At 43.8% G+C, this 24,875-nt stretch overlaps 1 protein-coding gene across 1 annotated transcript in view; it reads left to right on the top strand.

Annotated features, from left to right (window-relative positions):
- Positions 1 to 24,875, top strand: part of MAP3K21 (mitogen-activated protein kinase kinase kinase 21) — a 451,782-nt gene that overhangs the window by 100,403 nt on the left and 326,504 nt on the right. Inside the window, exon 3 of the mRNA XM_030198129.1 lies at positions 6,497 to 6,645. Within this exon, the coding sequence (XP_030053989.1) occupies positions 6,497 to 6,645 (149 nt within the window). The remainder of the gene's footprint in view (positions 1 to 6,496; positions 6,646 to 24,875) is intronic.

Below are 24,875 nucleotides of genomic sequence, written 5' to 3'. Positions count from 1 at the left end.
CCTATTACGGAACAAATACATTTCAAAATCCACACGCTAATTCATATGATTATCTATGGAGAATCCCCAGACTACATGTACAATCTGATTGACCTTCCAACCAGGAACAGCTCTAAATCCTTTCGAATTTATCTCAACTTACATCTTCCCAACTGAAAAGGCATCAAGTACAAAATATATTATGCATCCAACTTCTCCGTTTTGGGCAGCCAACTCTGGAACGCCTTACCTAGTTCTATTCGAATAATTAATGACCACTTACCCTTCTGGAAGCTTCTAAAAACTTACCTCTTTAAGCAAGCCTGTACAAATGACTTGACTTAAATTAGGAGTCCATCTGCGCTACCTGGATCAGACTATATGACAGAACCTGCAATATGCTTCCCTACTTAATCCTTTTGACTTCATCCCTCTTCCAATCCTCTTTATACATTTTTCCTTAATCAACAACACACTATCCCAATATACACCCTCTTCCCATTCCCGACATGTACCATCTTCCTCCCTTACCCATCTTACTCACCCACATTTTGTTGTCCACCTCTTCATATATTATATTACAGTCGTTATCCAATCTGTGTTATCTTGTAAACCTGTTATATTATGTAAGACGCATTGAACCTGCTAATAAGTGGGAAAGCGCGAGGTATAAATGTTACAAATAAATAATAAGGTTATTGCCACGCTCTTGCAGGCTCGCACATGGTCTACGTCTGCGGCTAATGCTTGGATCTGGCGCACTTTTGAGGCGTGGTGTACTCCAAAGTCTATCTCACTGACTCTGGTGACAGTCTCACTTTTGCTGGACTTTTTGCAGGACGGGCTAGAAAAGGGCCTGGCCTACAATTCCCTTCGAGTTCAAGTGGCAGCGTTGGCCTGCTTCTTGGGTAAAGTCTCTGGCTTGTCCCTTGCTGCGCATCCAGATATTGTCCGATTTCTCAGAGAGGCGCTTCGTCTCCGTCCTCCTTTGCGGTCACCCTGTCCAGCTTGGAACCTGGGACTCGTGTTGAAGGTGCTCCAGTGATCTTCGTTTGAGCCTCTTAAACGGGCTTCTGAGAAGGATGTGACTCTCAAGACAGTTTGTTTAGTGGCAATGACGTCTGCAGGAAGAGTGTCTGAGCTTCAGGCTCTTTCCTGTCGGGATCCTTTTCTACAGTTCTCGGAATCCGGGGTAACTGTTTGTACGGTGCCTTCTTTTCTGCCTAAGGTGGTTTCAGCATTTCACCTGAACCAGCCCATTTTTCTTCCTTCCTTTTGTATGGAGGAGTTTCCAGACTCCTTTGGGCAATTGCGCCTTTTGGATGTCCGCAAGGCTCTGTGGCAGTATCTGCAGATGTCAAATGAGTTTAGGAATTCTGATTATTTACTTGTTCTGTTGGCAGGTCCGTGACGGGGGTTTCCGGCATCGAAGGCCACTATAGCCTGCTGGCTTAAGGAACTCATTTTTTCTGCTTATCTGCTTTCAGGGTGGTCGCCGCCTGAAGCGTTTAAAGTGCACTCTATGAGGGCAATGTTCTCTTCATGGGCTGAAACGGGTGTCTTTTCAAGAGATCTGTCGTGCGGCTACCTGGGCTTGTTAGCTCTCGTTTGTGCAGCATTACAGGCTGGATGTGTCAGTGCAGCAGGAAGCGCATTTTGGAGCGCAAGTGCTTGCTCGCGGAGTTGCCTGTTCCACCCTACTTAGGGAGGGCTTTGGTACAACCCATCAATTAATGGATTAATCTGCTGTTGATGACAAGGAAGAGAAAATTAGGTTCTTACCTTCATAATTTTTTTTCCTTTAGTCACAGCAGACGAATCCATGATCCCTCCCTGTCTGACTTTAGTTTTTGTACAGATGTTGCATACAGACATTGTGCCTCATTAGGAGTGCTTGAAGACAAGCTATCAGAGTTACTACATGCTGTTTTTATTGCAGGAGGTTGATAACATCCCTCCTTTGTTTGGTTATTGCTCCGGTTCAGGGGCGTTTGTTCTCTGTGAGGAAAGTTTGTTATTTTGCCTTTCTTATTCACTCTGCTTTGCAAATTTCATATACTGAAGGCAGAGGGGGCTGGGCGTTTAGGAACACCATGTGCTTTCAATGTTCTCTATCTCCACCTGCTGGTAGGCGGATACAACCCATCAGTTAATGGATTCATCTGCTGTGACTAAAGGAAAGAAAATTATCAAGGTAAGAACCTAATTTTCCCTTGGGGACTGCATGGGTTCGCTGTGGCCCTAGGATGGTGGTCGCTGCTACCGCCTTCCGGGACTCCGATCGCCGAGGATGCTTTCTCAGTGACCGCTCAGTGTCCCTCTTCTGAACCAGCAGCTCCTTGGTCTTTCGCGCTGTGGAGCTTCGGTCATCACCTCTGGGCCTTTGCGGACCCCACCTTTCCGACCTTTGTGCCGGGAGTTGGGAGCTTGCTGCTGTCGCCTAGGGTAACACCTGCTGCCCTCACTTAGACTCCATAAAATCAGTCATTGCCCTCGCTGCTGCAGACGTAGGTATTCCTGATGGCTTGCTCGGGGCCTGTGCGTTTTTTTCTGATGTATTCTGTAAGAAGCAAGCAGAGGCACTTCCTCCTCACTGGGAGTACTACTTTCCCATTGATCTCCTACCAGGTAAGATGTCACCCCGGGGAAGAAATTACCCATTTTCGGTACCTGAGACCCAGGTTATGTCAAGTTTAAATTGCAGAAAATCTGCAGAGAGGCTTCATCCATCCTGCCTCCCCGGCAGGTGCCAGTATTGTCTTGGTAGGAAAGAAAGATGGTACCCTACGCCCTTGTATCGATTACAGAGGATTGAATGCCATTGCAAGAAAAAATGAATATCTACTTTCCCTGATATCTGAACTATCTGATCATCTCCAAGGAGGCCGTGTCTTTTCCAAGTTGGACCTCGGGAGCCTACAACCTTATTCTCATCTGCAAGTGAGTTGAATGGAAGACAGCTTTTAACACGAGTAATGGACATTGAATATCTGATTATGCCTTTTGGACTCGCGTGTATCGGACTTGCAGGCATTTTCCTGCCGGTCTCCTTTTCTAGAATGAGCATGTTAGCACAGTGCAAGTCCACAAAGATTCAATACTGCCACAAGGTGAAATCTCACCTTGACAAGAAAAAATATATGAATAAGTGATAAACCAGTGGAGCTACCTGCATTTTGTTGGGGATTATAACAGGATGATATAGCGGCTATTGGTGAACTTTAAAGGACAAAACCAAAGTGATTACTAGAAGTGCCTTGTTAAAGTGAACTAAAGGATCCCAGCTGGAAAAGAAGAGTCACGAAGAATTTGTAATTTGCAGGGTGTGCACTTAGCACTTATGTTATAGTACTGTGGTCTCTTTCAATAAGAGTGGATTGTTAATACAATTTATATATTAGATGTAAATGGTTATTTTAGATGTAAGTGGTTATTTTATGAGTAGATTTGTTGCTTGCTTTTTTTTTGTATGTGAACTCAAAGCATATGTTCAGGTACTAAAGTTTATTCCCCTGCCCAAGTGGGCTTGCAGTCTGTTTTAGACTGAGGGAACAGAGGGATGAAGTGACTAGACAAAGGTAATTGGGAGAAGTGGAATTTGAACTCCGGTTTGCAACCTACTTCTCTAATCACAAAACCACTTCTCTGATACTTACTTCCCTGGCAGTAGCTTGTGTTTTCTTTCCTTTGAAGAGGCCATCCCAGGTGAGCACTGGCCTACTTACTTTCTGTTTATTGCTGTTTTGTCCTTTAGTTCTATCATTTTCTGTTGAATTATTGGGGGAAAAATAAAACTGTTAGCTAGATCATTCTCATAACCGTAAATTGCATGCCGTTTATTACTAGTGAATTTGCTGTGAAATTTGAGCCATAGGCCTAGTTTTTATTATTTATTAGGATTTATTTACTGCCTTTTTGAATGCATTCAAGGCGGTGTACAGTGAGAATAGATCAAACATGAGCAGTAGGCAATTAGAGCAGTAAAACTATTCGAACAACAATACAAAGTATGGCATGGTATACTGCTTGCAATGACAACAAAATGAGGGGCATAATCGAACGCGAACGCCCATTTGTAAAAACGTCCATCTCTGAGAACGGGTCTGTGAAGGGGTGGGCCGAACTGTATTTTCGAAAAAAATGGACGTCCATCTTTTTTTTCGAAAATACATTGGATTAGGGCGTTTTTTGAGCTGGGCGTTTTTGTTTTTTAGCGATAATCGAAACTGAAGCGTCCCAGCTCAAAAACGACCAAATCCAAGGCATTTGGTCGTGGGAGGGGCCAGCATTCATAGTGCACTGGTCCCCCTGAGATGCCTCTATGCCAGCCTCAAATATCATACCTAGCTCCATGACAGTAGTATGCAGGTCCCCAGAGCAATTTTACTTTAGTTGGTGCTGCGCGGGACCCATGCAGAGAGGAAAAATCGGAAGAAAAAAAAAAACAAGCAAGCAAGTGCAGTCAGGGACGTCCAAATCAAAAGATAGTAAAAGGGGGAATTGAACCAGCGACCTTTTGATTACAAGCTCAGTGCTCTAGCCAGTGCACCACTGATTAGACGTCCTTCCCTTTCCATTAAGTCCCTCCAAGTTTCTGTCAGCCAATCACAGCTCATTTAGCTGACATCTGTGTCAGCTAAACAGCGGTGATTGGCTGACAGAAACTTGGAGGGACTTAATGGAAAGGGAAGGACATCTAAGCACCTGAATAATGTGGTTCACTGGCTAGAGCACTGAGCTTGTAATCAGAAGGTTGCTGGTTCGATTCCCCCTTTTACTATCCTGGTAATTTAGACGTCCCTGACTGCACTTGCTTGTTTTTTTTTTTTCTTCCGATTTTTCCTCTCTGCATGGGTCCCGCACAGCACTAACTAAACTAAAATTACTTCGGGGACCTGCATACTGCTGTCATGGAGCTGGGGATGACATTTGAGGCTGGCTTACAAGTTGGGAAAAAAGTGTTTAACATTCGTTTTTGTTTGGTGGGAGGGGGTTAGTGACCACTGGGGGAGTCAGGGGAGGTCATCCCCGGTTCCCTCCGGTGGTCATCTGGTCATTTAGGTCACTTTTTTGGGACCTGTTCGTGAAAAAAACGGGTCCAACAAAAGTGACCTAAATTCTCTCTGAAAACGCCCTTCTTTTTTCCATTATTGGCCGAGCACGCACATCTCTGCTCAGCCGATAACCACGCCTCAGTCCCGCCTTCACCACGCCTCCGACACGCCCCCGTCAACTTTATGCGTTCCCGCGACGGAGTGCAGTTGGAAACGCCCAAAATCGGCTTTCGATTATACCGATTTGGGCACCCACAAGAGAAAGACGTCCATCTCCCGATTTAGGTCGGAATTTGGGCGTTTTTCTCTTTCGAAAATAAGCCTCAATATGTACTAGAACATTATAATTGGTAGTGAGGGGTAAGGCAAAGTTGCAACATATAGATGAGTAAGAAAGTAGGAAGAGTATGAAAGTAAGGTGATTGATTTGAAGAAAGTTACACGTGAGGTCAGAGAGATGGTTAAATATTGTCTCAGCTAGGGTAGGAGTGGATAAACATGTCCCACTGCAGTATGTGCAGCCTGAGTCAGTCCTTGAGTGTGTGAGTAAGACTAACACGTTTGTTACTTCTTCCATTAAAGGCTTGGTTGAAGAGCAAAGCTTTCACCTGCTTCCTAAAGTAGAGGTAGTCTTGTGTTAAGTGGAGCCATTCAGGCAGTGCATTCCAGAGTGTGGGGGCTACTCCGGAGAAGGCTCACTTGCGGGTATCACATTGTGTAATGTCTTTTGGAGAGGGTGTAGTTAGTGAAAGTCCTTGGGAGGAAGGTGTCCTTGGTGGTGTGTGGAGGATTATCCTATTCTTCAGATACTTGGGGCCATTTCCTTTCAGGGCCCTGAAGATCAGACATAGAGTTTTAAATTTAGCCCTGTATTGTACTGGTAGCCAATGAAGTTTTTGCAAAATGATGTGATGTGGTCACGTCGCTTGCAACCTTCTATGAGTCTTGCTGCTGCATTCTGAATCAACTGGAGCTGGTGCAGGGGTTTTGTAGTCAGACCATTGTATAGTGCAGTAATCCAGTCTTGATGTTACCATGGAATGCACAACTGGGGTAAGATTTACCTTCTCAATGTAAGGAGAGGGGCAGTGTAGCTGTCGCAAATAGTAGTAGCAGCTCTTGAAGGTTGCTTGGATTTGGGGAGCCAGAGTAAGTGTTGAATCTAACTGTATTCCAAGGTTCCTGACTTGTGATTTGAGGGGGAGTTCATACTTCCCAAAAGGGATTTTGATGTCATGTATGTATCCACTTGTGTTAGGGACCCAGAGAAGATCGGTTTTACTTGGGTTCAGGCAAAGTTTGTTGTGTTTAGCCCATTCTTGAATTGATATTAGACACATGATCAGTTTATTCAAGGCTGTAGGTAAGTCAGGTTCAATGGGTATGAGTTATGTATACTATGTTCTACTTTTCAGGGCATGGTATAATATGAATTAACTCTTTTAATTTTTTTTTCTTTTCAGTTATGGAGTGTTGCTGTGGGAATTGCTGACAGGAGAAGTCCCTTATCGTGGAATTGATGGCCTTGCTGTGGCTTACGGAGTTGCTGTTAATAAACTAACTTTGCCTATTCCATCTACGTGTCCTGAGCCATTTGCTAAGCTAATGAAAGGTATTTGTCTTGCTCTGCTTTTGTAAGATTTTTATGTTGAGCTTAAATATAAGTAAATAACCATTATAATAGACACTTGAAACACCATTTGAGAATACTATATTGTTTTTACTCCTTTAAATAACCAAGGAATCATTTTTGAATAAACATTGGAATTGGTGTTCTCGCAACTTTTTTTTCATCCCCCTGTATATAGATTGATTTTGTGCTTGATTTATCTGTATTTTGTGACTTGTACATTTTTAGTTCTTTAACTGTTCTTCCCACCCGCACCCTCACAGAGTCCAGCCATTTACCTTCTCTTCCTCCCCATCCTCACAAATAGTCCAGCGTTTACCTTCTATTCTCCCCCTCACCTTCACAAATAGTCCTGCATTTACCTTCTCTTCTCCTGACTTCCTCAAAAATAGTTATGCATCTTCCCTGTTCTTTCTTCACCCCCCCCCCGAATACTTTTTAAATATTACATTTTATTATTGAAGAACACCCCATCATATACAGCCAATTTGCATTGATACCGTATGTTTCAGACAATTACATAATACTTATTGACAATTATAACTACCTTATGTCTTCTACTTATTATTCATTTTTATCCCCCCACCTTATATTAGTTCTCAAATATCATGTAACACATAACAGTTGTTAAATTAATGCTCCCTACTCCATTCTTAAAACTAGCATCATATACATCCTACTACTTCATCACCTTCCCGAATTAACGCCCTTCTCTAAACCTCTAACTTCTCCGATCCCCCTTTACCCCCCCAATCCCTCCCCTCCCCATAAAGACCTTCTCCCACTGGCTAAGGGATCAAGTACCGCTATTATCTTGTGATCTGGTTCCCTCATATATTATTAATTAGGTCTCCTAACTGATTAATAATAGAGCTACAGGGACGAGGTTCTAGGACTTGAATATAGCATTTCCAAGTTAAATAAAACTCTTGTTGCCTTTTAAATTTCAGATGTGTGTATCTCGCAATTCCATTAAGAGTAATGTATGCAGCCTGTTATGCCATTGCCAATAGGAGGGGACCCTGTTTAACCCAATTAACTAGTATGCATTTTTTTACCAATTAGAAACGCTTTATATAGTAATAAAATTTGGTGGACAGCACCAGCCCCTGACAGGACATCCACCCCCAACAGGGCATTCTCTGGCAAGATCAAAATGCTCTTGTTCGATATTCTTCCCAAAAAACGAAAAATCTTTGCCCAAAAAATCTTTATCCATGGGCAGTCCCACATAGCATGATAGAAGTTACATCGAGCCCCCCCCACATCTACTACATTGGGGCGAATCCACTCCTCCCATATTGTATAGTCTCAGCTTGGATGTATAAGCTCTAAAGATCACTCTACCCTGACATTCTCTAAGTTCAGCACTACATACTTGTTTCGGAATTTGTCTCATACCTCCCACCAACATTTGTGTCGTAATCTCCTTCTGCAGATCTTCGGACCATCTCATTGTAAGGAGACTCAGATCTCTATGCAAACTACTCTGCATTAATCTTTTATGAAGTAATGATATGGAGGCGGCCTCACCGTTGGGCATCTCATAGAGCTCCTCTTTCTTGCTGGATACATCGACAGCAAGAAAAGGCTTAGGAATAGTTGCAATATAGTGAGAGACCTGCTTATATGCAAATCTATCCGCCCATACTAATGCACCAAACCCCAATGACTCCAACCTCTGAATATTGCCTGCGGAGTCCACTATATCTTGTATGCTGTTAATCCCTCTATCCCTCCAAATCCGAAAACGTGGATTATCCATGCCCGAGAGAAATTCTCCATTTCCTGTTATGGGTAGCAACCTACAATGATGTGGGTCAAACGTCCAAATTCAGGCTAAATCTCTCCATACTGCCCTAAGAGGTCGAATTAAGGTGCTGCCCCGTAATTGCGATGGCAAAACCGAGTGCGTCGCCTGTAGCACATAATGCAACCGCAATGGGCGAACCCACTCCTCTTCCAGCTCTTGCGGAGTGTAGTGTGACGTTCCCATCAGCCAATCCCCTAGATGTCTCAACAAGCATGCCTTATATAGTGCTGTATATCCAGAACCCCAAATCCTCCTCTACTCCAATTATCCAGCATATTTTGCCAGCGTATTGTAAGGGTTACTGAGAGGACGGTCTCAGGGAAAGCGAGAGCAGCCCCGGGGAGGGAGTATAAGAAATGTGCAGATCCCTTATAGACGGGGAATGCGCCCTCTGGTGGTCAAGAGACCAATTAGAATAAGGGATGAGCCTAGGAACCACGATTCCCACAATGCACCTCACCCAACACAAGAGGGGGAGGAGCAGGATTGGGAGGTGGTCTCTGATCAGGGTGATGAAGAGCAGCTGAGGGAACCCTGGGGGGAAGTAGAGGAGATGGAATGGGATATAAAGGAGGAGAATGAAGAGGAGAGAATGGAGGTGGCAGCATGTGCACAGACTGCTGGTGCTAAGGTGAAGAGCTTCCTGGCTAAGATATTGCCTCAACTTTCTGGAAAGGGGAGGACAGGATTGATACAGCTGGGAAGAAACCTATGGCAGCAAGTGCTTAAGAAGGCTAAGGGTATGAGAATTTAAATATTGTGTGTGTTGCAAGGAGCTGCTGTGGAACTTGATAACTGGCAACTAACTGAGAGTAAAAGAGAGAGGGGTAAAGGTCATTGAACTATACTCAGCGAATTAACAGGAGACCTCTGTCTGGCATTGTGAACATGAACTTGTCAAAGACTGCAAATTGAGATCATTGTACTGTGTTGCTGAATTCACTACAATTGAACGGCTGTGAATAAAAGTGAATCCCTTTATTATAAGACTGCTGGAATTTCTGTCTGTTTGTTGGGGGTCATTATTGAACGGCAAACTTAAAGAAGCAGTCCTGTGAGGAAGCGGCGGCAGAAGGGCGAGGAATTGAAATCAACTGGTGCTGCAAGGGAGAAAGGTCAGCAGTGAAGCATGTCTGCTAAGCAGGGTCGACCTGGGCCAAAGAGTGGAAGGGTGACCTGCTGACAGTATCTGTGGGTGCTTCTTATTCCAAACAAACTTGGAGAACATTCCCATCAAACTTCTCTAATCTCTTTTAGTAAGATATAATGGCAAGATCTGAAAGCCATATAACCACTTTGGAAAAATTATCATATTAAACAATGAGATCCTACCCAACAAGGATATTGATAAATTATTTCACCTCTTCAGTAGCTGCTTTGTGAAAGTGAACAATCTAGCAACATTCATCTGATATATCTGTTCTGGGTTCCCCGGCAATTGTATCCCTAGATATATAAACGAATTACCAGTTCTCTTAAGCGGGCAGTTCAACTGATTCCATTCCTCCTCCGTCATATATAACGTCTGTACCTCAGATTTATCTAAATTAAGACAAAAACCCGAATAATCTCCAAACTCCTTAAAAATTTCCAATATGGTTGACAAAGATTTCCACGGTTCCTGTAGAATAACCAACAGATCATCAGCGAAAGCGGATATCTTAAAATGCTTGGAACCTATTAAAACCCCCTTCACTTCTTCTGTACGCATGATATCCCGTATTAGAGGATCGAAAACCAACGCAAACAAGAGAGGTGACAATGGACATCCTTGCCTTGTACCTCTTGCTATCCCAAATTTTTCCGATATCACCCCGTTCACCGACACCTCTGCCACCGGCCCCTGGTAAATTGCTTTTATTGCCTCCTTAAAGAACCCAGTCATTCCATATGTGTCCAATGCCGCAAACATAAAATCCCACCTAACTCGGTCGAATGCTTTTTGAGCATCAAAGCTAACTAGCACTGAAGGAGTGTGTGCATTTTTTAAATGTTCCAGTGATAACATCTTTCTCAAATTCTTTGCCACTGAACGTTCTCTAACGAATCCCACCTGAGGGTCCACCACCAAATGGGGCATAATTCTAGCTAACCTATTTGCCAAGAGCTTTGCAAACAATTTAGCTTCAAAAGGTAATAAAGATATTGGCCTATACGATTCTGCCCTATTCAGGTCTTTCCTGGCTTTAATAATACAATTATCTATGCCTTTCTCAATGAACTCAGAAGCTCCCCTTTTTTGACATATACATTAAATACCTTTGTCAAACAGGCCACTATTTCTTCAACCATAATTTTATACAGCTCAGAAGAAAATCCATCCACCCTCAGGGATTTATATAATGGACTATCCCGGATGCACCAACTAACCTCATCCTCTGTAATAGCCGCATTAAGTATGTCCTGTTGGGCTCTCGTGATCTTAGGGATTTCTTGCCCCTCCAGGTGTGATTCCGCCTCTAATCCTTCATTTGCTGGTGAAGAATACAAATTGGCATAAAAAGTTTGAAACACCCTATTAATGTCTTCATTTGTGTGGTGGTATACTCCATTTGCATCTTGAATCTGAGATACCCATCTGCTCCTCCTTGTCTGTTTAACTAGTCTCGCTAGTAGCTTCCCCTGTTTATTAGCATGTTTGTACATCTGATAACGAAAATATACCAAAGACTTTTGCGTCCTTGTTTGAATCAGCTGATTCAGTTCTGCCTGAGAAGCCAATAACAATTTCTTATGGGTTATGGACTGTGTCCGACCATAAATCTGCTTTATTCTCATTATTCTCGCTTCCAATCGTAGCATCTCGGCCTCCCTTACCTTCTTTTTATGTACCGAATATGAAATGATATTCCCCCTCATCACAGCCTTAGCCACCTCCCAAAAGAGCACTGGGTCTGACTGAAAACTGCCCTTGTTAAATTCTGTGTATTCTCTCCATTTGGTTTGCACATATGAGTGACATTGTAGATCATAATACAGAGCTCTTGGGAACCTCCAGCAAAAAGGTCTGCACCAGTCTAACATGATCCATATCATAGCATGATCTGACACTTGTGTTGGGCCTATCTCCGCCTGCGTCAACAGTGTCAAACTACTCTGGGAAACTAGCAAATAGTCTATGCGTGACTGCGTACCATGCGCCCTAGATAAATTGGTATAATCGCGCTCTCCAGGGTGCAGCAATCGCCAAAAATCCAACAACTCCAATACCAAGCATATCCATGGTACTCCCCTAGAGTAATTCACCGGCCTTACCCGTGATGGGCCAGTACTGTCCACCAAAGGGTCAAAAACCAGGTTAAAGTCCCCTCCCATAACTATTGGAATCTGCTCAAAACTTTTGTACATGTTTGATAATCTGGAAAATTTTTTTATCATATTGATTTGGCGCATAGATATTGACAGCATCAGCTTATTTAAAGTAATTTGTTGAATTATGTCTCGTCCTTTTGAATCTATAATCCGATGGTTCATCACAAATTGCAACCCTTTGCGAAACAATATAACCACCCCTGCCTTCTTATTTGATGTGGGACTATCCAACAGTTCTCCAACCCACCAGCGGCATAACTTTTTGTGTTCAGTCGCATTCAAGTGTGTTTCTTGTAACATAGCTATTTGAACCTTTTGCCTATTCAGTGCTTGCAAGATCTTAGTACGTTTAATTGGTGAAACTACAACCCCCACATTCCATGATATTACTTTAACCATAACCCTCCCTTCTTCCCATGAAATATTCTCCAAATAACTTTATTTCCTCCCTCGGAAGAAAGGTGTCGCAGCTTACCCCTCTCCCAGCCTCCCAACTGCAGCACTCCAACCCCCTCACACTTCTCTTTATTGCCCAAACCCAGGACCCCATGGTGCATCCCCATTGAGTTCAATACAGAACTGTTCACGTATAGATACGTATAGGAGTGGAGGAGTGGCCTAGTGGTTAGGGGAACTGAGGAACTGAGTTCGATTCCCACTTTAGGCACAGGCAGCTCCTTGTGACTCTGGGCGAGTCACTTAACCCTCCATTGCCCCATGTAAGCCGCATTGAGCCTGCCATGAGTGGGAAAGCGCGGGGTACAAATGTAACAAAACAAAAAATAAAACCCCACTTCCTCCCCAGAAATGATAGATTAGTGATACATATAAGCTTAACCGTCTAAAGGTAATGTCTCTCTTTTGCCAATATACATATTAAACCAAAAGAGAGACAAAAAAAAAAAAACACACAGGAAAAGGAGTCAGGGAACGCACTCCAATGTCTCTGCTTAAGATCTACATATTTGAGCCAATTATATTGTAATCCCCTACAGCGTATCTTCACTCTTCCACCGTGAGTCTTCCTGACCCTGATAACACCACTCACACTCCAACACCGCGTTCCTCATCTCTCCTGGAAAGCTGCATCTCAAAATTAAGTATACCTTCTCCTTCCATCCCTAGATTTATATATAGATCAACCATCGGTCTTTTAGATCTCATAGCTGTCCATATTACCTCCAGCCTCTCTCCAAAACAGAGCCTCATTTGACCATTTGATGTCTCGCTCTTTAATAATGTCCAAATACACCTTCAGAATTCCATCTCAGCACTTTACTACTGCTGTTCCTTATGATGTTTACCTCAAGTCTCATTATCTTCTGTTGGCTCGCTTACACTGTTGATGTAGTTGGCAAAGTTTTAATGAAGTCTCTGGCCAATTCCACTGATGATGATAACGTTGAAACCGTCTGCTCAGTGTGCTGCTGGGTCTAAGAAAGCAAATAGAATGTTAGGTAGAAAAGGAATGGAAAACAAAAATGAGGATGTTATAATGCCTTTGTATCGCTCCATGGTGCGACCACACCTTGAATATTGTGTTCAATTGTGGTTGCCGCATCTCATAAAAGATATAGTGGAATTAGAAAAGGTGCAGAGAAAGGCGACGAAAATGATAAACAGGATGGGATGACTTCCCTATGAGAGAGGCTAAAGTGGCTAGGGCTCTTCAGCTTGGAGAAAAGGCAGCTGAGGGGAGCTATGATAGAGGTCTATAAAATAATGAGTGGAGTTGAACAGGTAGATGTGAAGTGTCTGTTTAGAACTCTGCCGCACGTCTTATATTCCGCCAGAACTGATATACTCAGGTCACTTCACTGGCTTCCAATCAGATACCGCATTCAATTCAAGCTTCTCCTTCTTACCTACAAATGCACTCAGTCTGCTGCCTCTCACTACCTTTCTACCCTCATCTCCCCTTACGTTCCCACCCGTAACCTCCGTTCACAGGACAAATCCCTCCTCTCTGTACCCTTCTCCACCACCGCCAACTCCAGGCTCCGCTCATTCTGCCTCGCCTCACCCTATGCTTGGAACAACCTTCCTGAGTTCATACGCCAAGCCCCCTCCCTGCCCATCTTCAAGTCTCTGCTTAAAACCCACCTCTTCATTGCTGCGTTCGGCACCTAACTCTTACCGTTCAGTAAATCCAGACTGCCCCAATTTGACCGTTCACTTGTCTTCTAGATTGTAAGCTCTTTGAGCAGGGACTGTCCCTCTATGTAAATTGTACAGTGCTGCGTAACCCTTGTAGCGCTTTAGAAATGTTAAGTAGTAGTAGTAGAGTTTACGTTTTCCAAAAATACTAGGACTAGGGGGCATGTGATGAAGCTACAATGTAGTAAATTTAAAATGAATCAGAGAAAATTGTTATGACCTGGTGAATGTGAGCCCTTGTGCCCCGACTGAGCACGGCAAAGATGAAGTGGCACCGCACACGATCAGGCAGCCAGACAACCCCTAGCTTCACCTGGGAAGCGACCACCGTTCCCTGGGAGTTGAGCCCCCAGGTGCAGGCCACTAGGACTTCTGGAACCGGCGGGGTTGCACAACTGCTGACCAGGCTGGCAGGCAGGCAGGCAGACACAGTCCAGGAGCAAAGAGTCAGTGAAGCAGCAAAACAGAGAGCAATCCGAAAGTCTGGGCAGGCAGCAACACAACGCGTGGTCAGTAAACAATCCAAGGTCAGGAACATAGGAAAACACTGGAACAGATGAAGACCACAACCTCTAAGCGAATAGAAGCCGAAGCATGGAAGGACTGGAAACAGGGCTCTTTAAATAGAGCAGGAATTAGGCTCAACCATGAGCAGCTGTTCCAAGATGGCTGCCCCCATCAGCAGAGGTGCCTACATCCAAATATGGGCTTCCTTCCTGACCTCGTTACTCCAAGATGGCTGCCCCCTCCTGAGCTAGCCAAGATGGCTGCTGTCCATGGTCCAACCTGGATGATGGCTGCTAGGTTAGGAAACAGAAACCAACCCATCCTGGAGAAGTGTAGCAGAGCGTAACAAAAATTTTTCTTCACTCAATGTGTAATTAAACTTTGGAATTCGTTGCCAGAGAATGTGGTAAATGCGGTTAGCTTAGCTCAGTTTAAAAAAAGGTTTGGACGGTTTCCTAAAGGAGAAGTCCATAGACCATTATTAAATGGACTAGGGAAAAATTCACTATTTCTGGGATAAGCAGTATTATTATTTTTTTATTGCATTTGTATCCCACATTTTCCCACCTATTTGCAGGCTCAATGTGCTTACAATGTTCAGTTATGGCATTCGCCATTCCAGAGTAAAAGATATAGTTGGTGTTTCTTAGAGAATAGGATGGCATAATAGAATTAAGCAAACAGGCATAGAAAGAACCAGTCAGAATGTAAGATAAGTGGTGATGTGTTACAATTACAATTATTGATCGTTGTGGTATGTCTTGTTGAAGAGATAGGTCTTCAGGGATTTACAAAAGTTAATTAGTTCGTAACTTGTTTTTAAGTTACATGGCAATGCATTCCACAACTGCGTGCTCATGTAGGAAAAGCTGGACGCATGTGTTATGTATTTTAGTCTTTTGCCGCTGAGGAAGTGTAGATTAAGGAATGTGCGGGCTGATCTTTTAGCATTTCTGGGTGGCAAGTCAATAAGGTCTAACATGTAGGCCGGGGCATCTCCGTGAATGATTTTATGAACTAGATCTTGAACGCAATACGTTCTTTAAGTAGAAGCCAGTGTAGCTTTTCTCTTAGTGGTTTAGCATTTTCGTATTTTGTTTTTCCAAATATGAGTCTGGCTGCAGTGTTCTGGGCTGTTTGAAGTTTCTTGATGATTTGTTCTTTACAGCTGACATTGACACTGGAGAAGTGAGGTTGAGAATTTTAATTATTATAGCTCATATCTTGTCCCATTCATATATCATGTGCACATTCATATATCATGTAAGTTAGGGTCCCAATTTGTATATTGAGTGCCAGCAGAAATTGGAATCCATTAAACTGTCGAAATGCATTTTTCAAGGCGTTTAGGTTCCTCTGTGGTATAGAAACAGCATAGATTGTAGAAATGTAGCAGGTGATATGGGGGAAAAAATCTGCCGCTAAACGGAAGCACTCCGACAAAGGACCAACCTTTGAGAGTGTCCTCCCCCTGCTAACGCAACAGCCTACGTCCCAGGCGTTGATTTCAAATCAGTCTCTGCCACCACAAATAACAGAGACAGTTGTCGGTGCCGAGAATCTTACCCATCGTACATCACCGGCACAGTCCAGACAGGATAAATCCTCTCCTAAGAAACCCAAGAAACACATGGATCCAAGGCTGGGCACTGACCGCTCATCTCCTCCGTCTCATCGGCACTGACATTCACAGCACCGAGGGAGCTCTTCCACCTCTCATTGGCACCGAAGCTCCTCCCACTCCCAACATCGTCATCACCATGGCTCCTCCCACTCTCATAGACACTGATCCAGCTCCTCCTCCTCTCACCAGCATAGGGCTGCCTGTCAGTTCTCTGCTGCAACTTCTCCTGCACCATCAATCCATGTTCCACAAGCGATCCCCTATCTTTCTCCACAAGAGATGACAGATGTACTGTACCAGGCTAGCTCTCCTCAGAACCCATCAGTATGCATAATGGATGTGCCAATGGGAGACCACACACGTCCTTTTCAAGTGTCCCACAACAATCAGGACATAATTCAATTACTCATGGATTTTTTGTTGCAAAATCAAACTCAGCAACCCCTGGAATCTCACCTGCCATTGGACGGACCAGCTCCGTTTTAGCGCAAGCGTTCCTCATCGGTATCTACCTCGGCATCCATGGCAGGTCCCAGACACAATCCAGACCTCCCTCTCCAGAAGATCATTCTGACCGGGGTGCAGACAAACCGGGTTTACTATCTGATCCCTCTCTGCGGCCATCCAGGACATCTCAACCTGAAGATGTCTCCTACCCCAAATTTCTTCATAAACTGGCAGCAGCTCTAGGCATTCAGTCCACTTCCCAACCTGATCCTAGATCAAAGAAACTACAGACTCTTTGCTACAAGGAGGCGCCAAAGGAGATAATTGCCCTTGCATTGCATGACGTCCTGGCCGACCATCATAAGACTATCTGGTCTACGCCCTTTTCTTCCACTCCAACCAAAAAGAGTCTAGACACTAAATACAGGATACTTTTGGCTTTGGAAAGCCCCAATTGTCACATCAGTCCATTATAGTATGCTCAGCCATGCGTAAGCATCGGAGCTCCAGAGATTACTCTAACTTCCTGCCCACTAAAGACATGAAGCTCATGGACTTACTTGGAAAGAGGATGTACCAAAATGCGATGCTTAATGCACACATAGGACTCCATATTTTCCACTACACTGACTACCAGTTCACTATCCTGGAGGCTTTGTCTAAGATAGTGGATTCCCTGCCGATGTCGACACAAGCACAGCTGCGACCGTCCCTTCAAAATCTAGACGAGTGTGCCACCAATCTCATACAAGCGGCTCATGATTCCTATGACACTTCCGTGAGAGGGGCAGCTGTGGGCATTTCAACGAGACGACTGGCTTGGTTGAAGGCTTCTGGTCTCCGTGAAGATGTCCATAACAGAGTAGCGGATGCCCCTTGCATTGGAGACAATCTCTTTGGAGACAAAGTTAAGGACATTATAGATGATATCAAGCAGGATTTCATAACTTTAGATACTCTGGAGGATGACAACCTCAATCAATCCAGATCATCATTTAATTCATCAAGGAAGAGATATAATTATTGCAAAACATACCCCCTGAATAAGTACGGATCTAACTACAAGAATAATAGCAAAATAAATGGATCTCAGCAATATAAAAAACCTGTTAGAGATCAGAGACCTTCTAAGCAAGCAAACACTATGGCTCAAAAACCCCTACCTTCTTTTTGACCAAACACCAAAGGATTTACTGGTGGGGGAGCCGGCTCCAGTATTTTGCACCACACTGGTCCCTTGTCACGACCGACAAGTGGGTCCTTTCCATTGTCCAGCATGGCTATCGTCTTCATTTTACAAATCCACCACCCCACACACATGTTGTCACCTCACCCATTCCACACCCACTGTTCTTGGGTTCAGGAGGAAATTTCCCGTCTCCTGCAGATCAGGGCAAAACACTGGATTTTACTCAAGATTCTTTGTTATACCAAAAAAGAATGGATGTCTACGCTCAATTCTAGATTTAAGATCTCTGAACAAATACATCAAAAAAGAAAAATTCTGAATGACAACTCTACCGATGATTCTCCCGTTGCTCGAACAACATGCCTGGATGGTATCTTTAGATCTACAGGACACTTACCTGCACATTCCAATTCACAGTACCTTCAGAAGGTATCTGCAGTTCCAAGTACAATCACAACATTACCAGTTTCGAGTTCTACCCTTCGGCCTCTCCTCAGCACCGAGAGTCTTCACAAAATGTGTAATCACAGTCGTATCTTATCTACGCCAGCAGAGGATAGCGATTTATCCTTATCTGGATGATTGGCTTATATCCTCCCCCACAGCCCAGGAGGCTCTCCAAGCCTTCCAGAGAACTACTTCTCTACTACAACTCCTAGGATTCCTCATCAATTTCGAAAAGTCACAAGTTCAGCAAGTCCAATCTATCTAGTTCATAGGGGTGGTACTACATACGCCTCGGATGCTGGCATACTTGCCTCTCAAAAGGGCCCTGCACATTCGGTCGCTCATCACTCAATTGACCCTCCGGACACACACCACAGCTCGAACTTTATTAGTGCTCCTGGGTCATATGGCGGCTGCCATACCGGTAGTATTCCTAGCCCGAATGCATATGCGGACCTTACAGTGGCATCTAAAGGACCACTGGATTCAAGCTATACATCCTCTTTCAGCAACAATACCGCTTTCTCTGAGTCTAAAGGTTTCGGTACAATGGTGGACCTACACCCCACATCTTCTTCAGGGTATGCCATTTCGACAGCCACTACCCTCAATTTACCTAACAGACGCATCCAAACAGGGCTGGGGAGCTCATTTCGGATCTTACAAAACACAGGGTCTTTGGTCCCCTGCAGAAGCCAAGTGCAGCATCAACCTCCTGAAGCTACTTGCTGTCAAGTTAGCTCTCAAAGCATTTCAAAAGCACCTCTATCTGCAACATATCCAAGTACGCACGGACAATCAGGTAGCGATGTACTACATCAACGAACAAGGAGGCATGGGCTCACGACGGACTCGTATAAAGCATTTAAAACATGAAGTAATTACGTATGTGCTCGTGCTGTCTCCCACTCCCCGATACTGTATAAATACCGGGTGACCCCGCCCCCTTAACAGTTCAATGGAATAGCTAGCGTCAACTGCAGGGAGGGCAGGGAGGGATTGTGTGGCTGCAAGATCTGTCCAAGGAGAACTACTGTTACAGGTAAGCAACTTCTATTTCTCCCTGGACAGATTGGATCTTGCAGCCCCACAATTGAAGACTCCCTAGCTACACAGGTAACAGGTTAAGCATAAGTGCATGCAAATTGAAAAGAAGCTGGTACCTGTGCCCGGAGGAGGTGATAGTTGACGCCTCATTGGATAGAAGACAACACTGCCTGTCCAAAACTTGCTTCAGTAGAGGAGGCAGTATCGATGCAGTAATGCTTGGTAAACGTATGCATCGTTGACCATGTTGCTGCTTTTCAGATGTTCTGCAAGGGTGTTCTTTGTAAATTAGCCGTTGTGGCTGCCATGACCCTGAGATGGTGAGCAGTTACACGAGGGATGTCGGTAGGTTTGAAGGATTAGAGTGTGCTAACTGGTAGCAGAAAGCAATACATTTTGCAATCCACTGTGATAAAATCCCTTTTGTCACCGGCTTTGGATGTAGAGGAGACCGAAGTGAAAGAAATAACTGAGAAGGTCTATTTTGAAACCTGGTTCGCTGGAGATAGAGTGAATACCCTGCTGACTGAATATGGTCAAATTTCGCTCTCCTCAGCACCGACACAGTTACCCTGGTGATTAAAAAATACTCCAACAGCCACTGTCAACTGGACACCTGCCCCAGCTACCTAATACAATTTGCCCCCCATCGCTTCATAACAGATCTCACATCCCACTTAACTTCATGCTTCAGCACGGTATCTACCCTAAAGAAAAAGGCAACATCCTGCTCACCCCAATATCAAAGGACACCAAGAAAAAAAAAACAAACGACATTACCAGCTACTGCCCAGTTACATCTATCCCATTAGTAGTCAAACTAATGGAAGGACTGGTGACCAAACAACTCAATGACTACGTAAACAAATTCACTATTCTACATGAGTCACAACCAGGATTTCGACTCCTACACAGCACCGAAACAGTACTACTTACTCTCCTAACCAAATTCAAGCAGGAAATAGCAATAGGCAAGAGCATCCTCCTCCTCCAATTTGACATGTCGTGCGTTTGACATGGTTAACTATAACATACTGCTAAGACTCCTAGAATACTTCGGAATCAGTGGTGGCACTCTCAATTGGATCAAGGGTTTTCTAACCACAAGAACATATCAAGTGAAATCAAAAACAAACATATATCGTCACTGTGGAAACCAGACTGCGGAGTACCGCAAGGATCACCACTATCACCGATCCTTTTCAACCTCATGAAGACTCCACTAGCCAAGACCTTATCCACCCAAGGCCTTAACCCTTTTATCTACGCTGATAACGTTACATTATATATCCCCTACAAACATGATTTGACAGAAATCACCAACGAAATCAAGCTGAGCTTAAACATCATGAGCTCATGGGCAAATGCATTCCAACTAAAACTCAACACAGAAAAAACACACTTGTCTCATCATCTCATCCCAATACAATACATACAAACAAACCCATAAACATTAACACCCCAGGATACACCCTCCCTATCTCAGACAGCCTGAAAATTCTCGGAGTAACAATCGACTGTAGCCTCTCACTAGAGTCCCAAGCGAACTCCACCATAAAGAAAATGTTTTTTCGAATGTGGAAACTCAAACGCGTGAAACCATTCTTCCCAAGGGAAATTTTTGTAACCTGATACAATCAATGTTACTAAGCCACGCAGACTACTGTAATGGAATCTATGAGGGATGCAAGGATCAAATCATAAAAAAACTTCAGACCACCCAAAACATAGCAGCCAGGCTTACAGTTCAATGGAATAGCTAGCGTCAACTGCAGGGAAGCAGGGAGGGATTGTGTGGCTGCAAGATAATCTGTCCAAGGAGAACTACCGTTACAGGTAAGCAACTTCTATTTCTCCCTGGACAGATTGGATCTTGCAGCCCCACAATTGAAGACTCCCTAGCTACACAGGTAACAGGTTAAGCATAAGTGCATGCAAATAGAAAAGAAGCTGGTACCTGTGCCAGGAGGAGGTGGTAGTTGACGCCTCATTGGATAGAAGACAACACTGCCTGTCCAAAATTTGCTTCAGTTGAGGAGGCAGTATCGATGCAGTAATGCTTGGTAAACGTATGCATCGCTGACCATGTTGCTGCTTTTCAGATGTTCTGCAAGGGTGTTCTTTGTAAATTAGCCGTTGTGGCCGGCATGGCCCTGAGATGGTGAGCAGTTACACGAGGGATGTCAGTAGACAGGTGTGAAGGTTGAGAGTGTGCCAACTGGTAGCAGAAAGCAATACATTTTGCAATCCACTGTGATAGTCCCTTTTGTCACCGGCTTTGGATGTAGAGGAGACCAAAGTGAAAGAAATAACTGAGAAGGTCTATTTTGAAACCCGATTCACTGGAGATAGATGGTAAGAGCTCTCAGACAGTCTAGAGTATGCAATCTTTTGTGTTCCTCCGTAGCATGTGGCGGTGGATGAAAAGTTGGTAGCATGATGATCTGGTTTAAGTGAAAAAGGTGAGACGATTTTAGGCAGAAACTTCGGGTGCGTGCGAAGAATAGCCTTTATCATGTAGCAATTGTGTATAGGGAAGATAGTGAACTAGTGCCTGTATCTCACCAATATGGCGCGCTGAAGTCAGTGTGATGAGAAACAGTCTTCCAGGTGAGGTATTTGAGATCCGTACTGTTTAGTGGTTCAAATGGCGAACTCATAAGTGCATTAAGCACTAAATTTAGGTCCCATGCTGGTACTGGTGGATGAATAGGAGGGTACAAATGCATGATGCCTCTAAGGAATCGCCTTGACAAAGGATGTTGCATGAGAGTGCAATTGTCCACCGGATCATGGAATACCGAAAGAGCTGCCAAGTGGAGTCTGATGGACACATACGCGAGGCCAGATTTTGCCAGATGGAGAAGATAGTCAAATACCCGGGATATGGATACAGACTCCGGATCGAGAGTATAATTTGAACACCACGTGGAAAACCGCCTCCATTTTGTTCCATAAGACTTCAAAAAAATGTTTTGTACTTTTTTGGGATTTTGCCAGGTGTTTGTGACCTGGATTGGCCACTGTTGGAAACAGGATGCAATACTTATATACTTGTGTTAAGCAAGCCAATTGTAGAACTCGAAGTCTTTCTTCATTGCCTCATAAGAGAAGCAAGTTGTCGATGTATGTTTTATAGAAAACTACTTTGCCCTTATAGGGATGGTCTTTCAACAATTTGCCTTCAAAATCCGCTACATATAGGTTTGCTACATCTGGAACCATTTCTGATCCCATGGCTGTTCCATGAATCTGTTGATAGAAGTACATATGTTGCAAAAGTGATACTAAGAAAATTTGGTATGTGTGGAGTTCGTCTATTCTTGAGTGTATTTTCAATAATGAGTGCTTCTAATTGTGGTATATTCATATACAAAGCATCAATGTCCAAAATGACCAGTATAACGTTCAGATATCCAGTAAATTCTTCCAAAAATGTGATTACTTGAGTAGGATCTATGGTACATGATGGGATTTGAGGAACATAGGGATGTAAAAAGTAATCCACAAATTCCAACAGAGGTTCTGAGACAGAGCCATTTCTGGAGGCTATAGGACGTCCAGGTGGATTGGTGATATATTAAATTTATATATATATTATTTGTATGATTTATATATCTTAGGTGTATGTCTCTGTTTCTCTCTCTCTTATATATATATACACATACATACACACACATACACAGTGCACTCCATTTAAGTGCACGTCGGATAAGCACATGCTCTGTTTAACTGCATGCCGGACTTCGGTCCCGTTTTTGGCACCATCAATTTCTATGGAGACAAACTTTGGTTTAGCACACCACTGATAAGTGCAAGATTTGCTTATATGCATGGTTTAAGACCGCTCCTCTGCAGGAAAGACTCCGCATAAGCGCGCACATGGAATATGGAAGCCGATTGGCGCGTGACAACCGAGATTTCAAATTTACCGCTTCTTTAACTGCCCAAGGCAGATTAGGGGAAAGAATGTTGTTGGAGCATGTACCGAGGTTGTCGTCATCGTCACAGCGGAGGAACTGTAAGACTTTAACACTGGCTGAACGAATAGAAGTTCTTAAAAAATCAGAAAACAAAGTCAAGCATCTATTGCTAAAGAATATGGTGTCAATCCCAGTCAAATTTCACGTGTCTTGAAGCAGAAAGACCACCTTCTGTAAGACTGGCAAAAACAATACAAATCCACAACGGAAACAAAAACGGGCGCGAAAAGCTGAGGAGGTAGAAGATGCTCTTCTTTGGTGGTTTTCTTGAGTCAGGAGCAGACAGTTTCCTGTCAGTGGTCCACTGCTTATGTAGAAAGCTAACCAGCTAGCTGAAAGTCTTGGACTAACTGAATTCAAAGCCACTGTTGGATGGTTGGAAAGATGGAAGGAGAGGAACAGCATAAAATTCAAGAAACAGCATGGTGAGAAACAAGACGCTGATGACTTTGGTGCTGAAAATTGGGTTTCAGTTCTTCCTACCATCTTGAACGAGTTTGCACCTCGTGACATTTTCAGTGCTGACGAAAATGGTCTCTACTGGCGAGCGATTCCTGATGGAACACTTGCAATCAAACATGCCACAACTACTGGAGGTAAAACATCGAAGGACCGACTCCCTATCCTCCTTTGCTGCAACATGGATGGGAGTGAGAAGTTGGAACCCCTCGTCATTGGAAAGAGCAAACAGCCCCGTTGCTTCAAGAAAGTTAAGCAACTTCCTGTGTCATACGAGGCTAACACAAATTCATGGATGACTGGGGAAATTTGGAAGCAGTGGTTAAAGAAGTTAGACACTAGAATGCGGGCACAAAAGCGTCAGATTTTGCTGCTTTGTGATAACTGTGCTGCATACAGGGATGATGTCAAGCTGTGTAACGTCAAGGTGGTCTTCCTGCCACCAAACACTACCTCTCTGATCCAACCTCTGGATCAAGGCATAATAGCCAATTTCAAACAACATTATCTGGGCTCTTGTGCTACGTTGTCTGATGAGCGTTATGGATGACCAGGCTGGGAAGGATAAACGTGCTGTTGAACTGGCTCGTAATCACTGTTGGATTCCCTACATATGCAGAAAGAAGCCTGGAGTCGTGTTACACAGGCAACCATTGTGAACTGCTACAAGCAGGCAAGCTTTGTTAAGGATGTGGAGAGGGATGAAACAGGTGCAGCTGTTGCAAACGCGTCAGATGAAGAGGTTACTGACATCCCAGCCAGTTTTACTGAAGAGGAGTTCCATTGCTGTGTAGCTGTTGATTACGATCTAAAAACAGCTGAAGACAGCACTGACGTTGAGATATGCTCCTACACGTAGGCAACAACGGCTGATGATGGAACAGATGAAGAAATGAGCAGCGAGGCACATGCTGATGAAATTCAACAACCTCCTGTCACTTTTGCAAGAGCACTGGAGAGTCTCAACACCGTGCGGGCCTATCTGGAGGCCACTGGATGTCAGTGCTATGACAGTTTTTACTGTCTGGCTATATATACATATATATATATAGTTACATTTGTACCCCACAGTTTCCCACCTATTTGCAGGCTCAGTGTGGCTTACATAGTACTGCGAGGCGTTAGCCACCTCTGGTGATCAAACAAATACAAAGTGATGTTATGGTTGAATGAGATTCATGTGTTACATTAGGGAAAAGTAGAGAAGAAGAGTTATATAGTGTTCAT

The sequence above is a fragment of the Microcaecilia unicolor genome, chromosome 3, assembly GCF_901765095.1.
Source record: "Microcaecilia unicolor chromosome 3, aMicUni1.1, whole genome shotgun sequence".
Lineage (NCBI taxonomy): Eukaryota > Metazoa > Chordata > Amphibia > Gymnophiona > Siphonopidae > Microcaecilia > Microcaecilia unicolor.
Note: the sequence above shows the minus strand (reverse complement) of the source record. Positions and strands in the feature narration are given on the sequence as shown.